Raw genomic sequence first — 3,870 nt, 5'->3', positions numbered from 1 at the left:
AATGTGTTGGCTGCGTTGAGTCATTGCATTCTGCCTATCATTAATCATTGTACTGCCTTGTTAACTAGCCTAATATTGTCTAGGGTTGTATCATCTGATGATACGGGCCAGTAGGTATGTAATCTGTTGGAGATTGTTTACAATGATGATACAGCATTTTTTTGCCACAGCTGTCCAGTATATTTCCAAGATATGGTATTCAGCATATGTTGTACTGTTATTGAGTTTATTTACATAGTGTTAACCCCACCAAATTCATCTCTCCAAGTTGCTGTTAAGAAATACCAATTGATTCAGTTATGTATTCATTAAAACTCACTATATGTATTTTTTAATCAAACTTGTGTTTGTACCTGAACTTGTCTTGATACTAGGCCCTTGCAATCCCTTGTATAGCAGTACTCAGGCTGACATGGGGCTGGCCAAAACTGACAGGTGCAGACAGCAGAGTTGGCATCACTGTTCCGTTACTTTATTGTCCAGTCAGCATGCTGGGGTGTGCGTTTAACCCAGAAGTAATAGTGCAGTGGAGATTGAGGAATTGGCTGGGCTGTCTGGCAGATGTGGCTGGATCAGAGAACTTGCTGAACAGTGTGACAACTCCTTTAGCGAGTAAAAAACTTTTTATGAATGTATTTCATCTGTGTATTTAGCTGGTTGTCTGGAGCTCAGCTATAATGCTTGAATATAAAATGATACGTCCTTATAAACAATATGTCTATGGTGCTAATATATTTTGGCAAAATGCTCTGCAGGTGACGGAAGAGAATAATGAGAAGAGATGGCAGACCAAAGCCAAATTCAGTCATCTGCTTCAAAAAGCATACGACCTTTCCGCTCCAGCGAGGAGTACCTTGAAGCCATGAAAGAAGATCTCACTGACTGGCTCAATATGTTGTATGACCTGGACATGGACGCTGGCACTTTCATGGAGGCTCTGGAGACAGGGTACACACTTTGTCAGCATGCTAATAATCTCAATCGTCTGGCACAAGATTTTAAAAAACAGTATCCAGAAGCTGCTACTAGCATGAGATTGCCGCAAAAGGATGTAACATTTCAGGTTAAAGGAGCCATCGCAAGTTCATTCATGGCCAGGGACAACGTATCTAACTTCATTAGCTGGTGCCGCAAGGAGCTTGGCATACCAGAGGTATTAATGTTTGAGACCAATGATTTGGTACTGAGGAAAGGGGAGAAGAGCTTTGTGCTATGTCTGTTGGAGGTGGCCAGACGTGGGGCACGTTTTGGTATGCCAGCACCAATGCTCATTCAGATGGAAGAAGAGATTGATGAGGAGCTTAGCCGGGGCAAACCAAATCAAGACCAGCGCAAGTATCCACGGGCGCCGATTCCTGTTCAGCCACCACGTACCATATATGATCTCAAGAACTTGGATGAGTTGGTAAGAAGCTTATGTAGTCTATACTGTCCTTTCAGCTTCTTTAAAGTATTTTAAACATGCATGTTATCATTGTGTTCCAACTGAATAAGATACAATGTTTTGTACTGATCAACTGAATACATTCAGTTCTGGTTTGTACTAATAACTGTTTATAATACATTCATGCTCAAAATGGAGCTTACTAAACACAAATGCAGAGAAAAAGTAGAGCAGTTGACACGTTATGTGTTCTTTTCAAACCAGCCCTGGAAAATGGGATTTGAAATCTGGTAAGATTCACCTTCTGAGTAGTTTGAAATGTGCTCTACTGTGTATAGTTGAGATTAACAGGGTTATTCACAAAAGGGTTAGGCGTTTGGAGAAGGCAGTGAGTGAGCAATCTAGGACAACATACCTGAACTGGAAAGTGAGCTCAATTGGGAGAATTTTTCCTAGATTGTTCACTTCTCCTGCCTTCCCCAAACTCTTCACCCTTTTGTGAATAACCCTGTTAGAGTTTGAACTGAAAACATAAGCCCTGATGTACTAGTTATTCTGGCAAATCTACATTGTTGTGGCCTTTCTTCTCTGTAGATACTTGATACCTATCCAAAAATATAATGGTTTACTTTCACAAGAAACAAGATACCAGAAATTTTGAAGATGTTTTCTTTGAGGCTGCAGTCCTACTGCTAAACACACACTCCTCTGGCTGTCACTTGTCACCTTTCTTTGGCTAGGGGAAAGCTAATATCACAGTTCCATCACAAAGCCATGGTTTTTCATTGCAGGCTCTGTTATGGCCCTAAGCCAAAAGAAATGCTGCATTGGAACATAAATGGATTCTAAAAGGGAATAAAAGCTATTAATAAAAAAATAAATCCTGCTAGTCAGCACTCATTATGCACCTTTCTACATAAACTACCCTGTTTCCCCGAAAATAAGACCTACCCCGATAATAAGACCTGGTACTATTTTTGGGCATTTGCTAAAATATAAGACCTACCCCAAAAATAAGACCTAGTTGTGACCTTTCCCAGGGCTGGTGGTTGCATAAGGGGGAACTTGAAGAGCCGGAGGAGAGAATCAGCGGTGCCAACGAAGCCAGCGCTAGAGGAAGCAAGGCGGCACCGGAGGGAGCAGAGCCGCATAAGCCGATGCTTCCTCCTGTCACAGGCGGAGTGATACCAAACTCACTCCGCCTGTGAGGAATACTAGTGAAAGCGCGATTGGTTACCAAATTGCTCTTTGAAAGGTACGGCACCCCTGATTTCCCTGATCACCCTATTCTTAACTTTGCCATTTTGGATTATTTCATTTGGATTTGGATTTGCATTAACTTTGGATTGTTGTACATTAAAAAAAAAAATAAGACCTACCCTGAAAATAAGACCTAGTGTGTTTTTTTGAGCCAAAAAATATATAAGACAGTGTCTTATTTTCGGGGAAACACGGTAGCATATGTGACCTGTTACTCACAGTTGTTAATGGTGTTCCTGCTTCTTTGTAATAAAAAAATGACTAACCTGTGAAAAATCTTGTATGCATTCCATGCCATTCCTCTTCCATGGGTACTCTTAATAAAAATTATAAAAAGCAATATGGCCAGCTTGGATGTACACATTTTTGTGGTAGTGCTGATGTCACTACACAATGAGAGTGTATGTGCTGTGGTATAGAGACCATTAAAAGTATACCTATGTTTTATCTTAGCTTTACTATTATGTGTGGAGTAACAATTCTTTCTTTATTGATCATGATCAGGACTAAAAAGGAAAAAAAAAAGGGATAGCAACATTATGTAGTTTACTATCCAACCAACAGGTGTCACCCTAGTCTCTTTCTTACATGTAAATCATTGTATCCCTTTCACCACTGCTAAAAAACGTTTTGAGAACTCATTTCAGCAGTGACTCATCCCTCATTAGAGTTCTCAGTATCAGATTTAAGGCTAGGGCTACACTTCTGATTAGGTTTCTCTGCTACTAAGTGATTAACTACTTGTTGGCAGTCATTTAATTGCCAGCACATTAAAATCAACTTGAAGTTTTAAAAATGTATAGTAAAATGATGTAGTATACTATCCAACCAACAGCTGTCACCCTAGTCTCTTTCTCCCATGTGAAGCATTGTATCCCTTTCACCACTGCTGAAGAAACGTGGGAACTCATCTCAGCAGTAACTCAACCCTCATTAGAGGTCTACACTGCTAATTAAGTTTCTCTGCTACTGAGTGAATTAACCTTTTGTTGACAGTCATCTACTTACCAGCACAAGGAAATCGACATGATGCTAATGAGATAACAGTCAAAAAGCAGTTAAATCTCTCGGTAGGCCTAACTTGAATCTTACAAAAGGAACTGCGAAGCAAGCTTTGTTGGCTGTGTTCTCTTTGGCAAATTCCCATACTGCTTTGGGAATTCTTTGTTCTGGATTAAATGTTTATTTGTAGAAGATTATACGTATATAATAAAACATATATATAT

At 39.9% G+C, this 3,870-nt stretch overlaps 1 protein-coding gene across 1 annotated transcript in view; it reads left to right on the top strand.

Moving 5' to 3' along the window:
• Window positions 1-767: 767 nt before the first annotated feature.
• Window positions 768-3,870, top strand: part of GAS2L1 (growth arrest specific 2 like 1) — a 25,878-nt gene continuing 22,775 nt past the window's right edge. Inside the window, exon 1 of the mRNA XM_018570194.1 lies at window positions 768-1,405. Within this exon, the coding sequence (XP_018425696.1) occupies window positions 782-1,405 (624 nt within the window). The 5' untranslated portion in view covers window positions 768-781. The remainder of the gene's footprint in view (window positions 1,406-3,870) is intronic.

The sequence above is a fragment of the Nanorana parkeri genome, unplaced genomic scaffold, assembly GCF_000935625.1.
Source record: "Nanorana parkeri isolate BGI_ZX_2015 unplaced genomic scaffold, ASM93562v1 scaffold1476, whole genome shotgun sequence".
Classification (NCBI taxonomy): domain Eukaryota; kingdom Metazoa; phylum Chordata; class Amphibia; order Anura; family Dicroglossidae; genus Nanorana; species Nanorana parkeri.
Note: the sequence above shows the minus strand (reverse complement) of the source record. Positions and strands in the feature narration are given on the sequence as shown.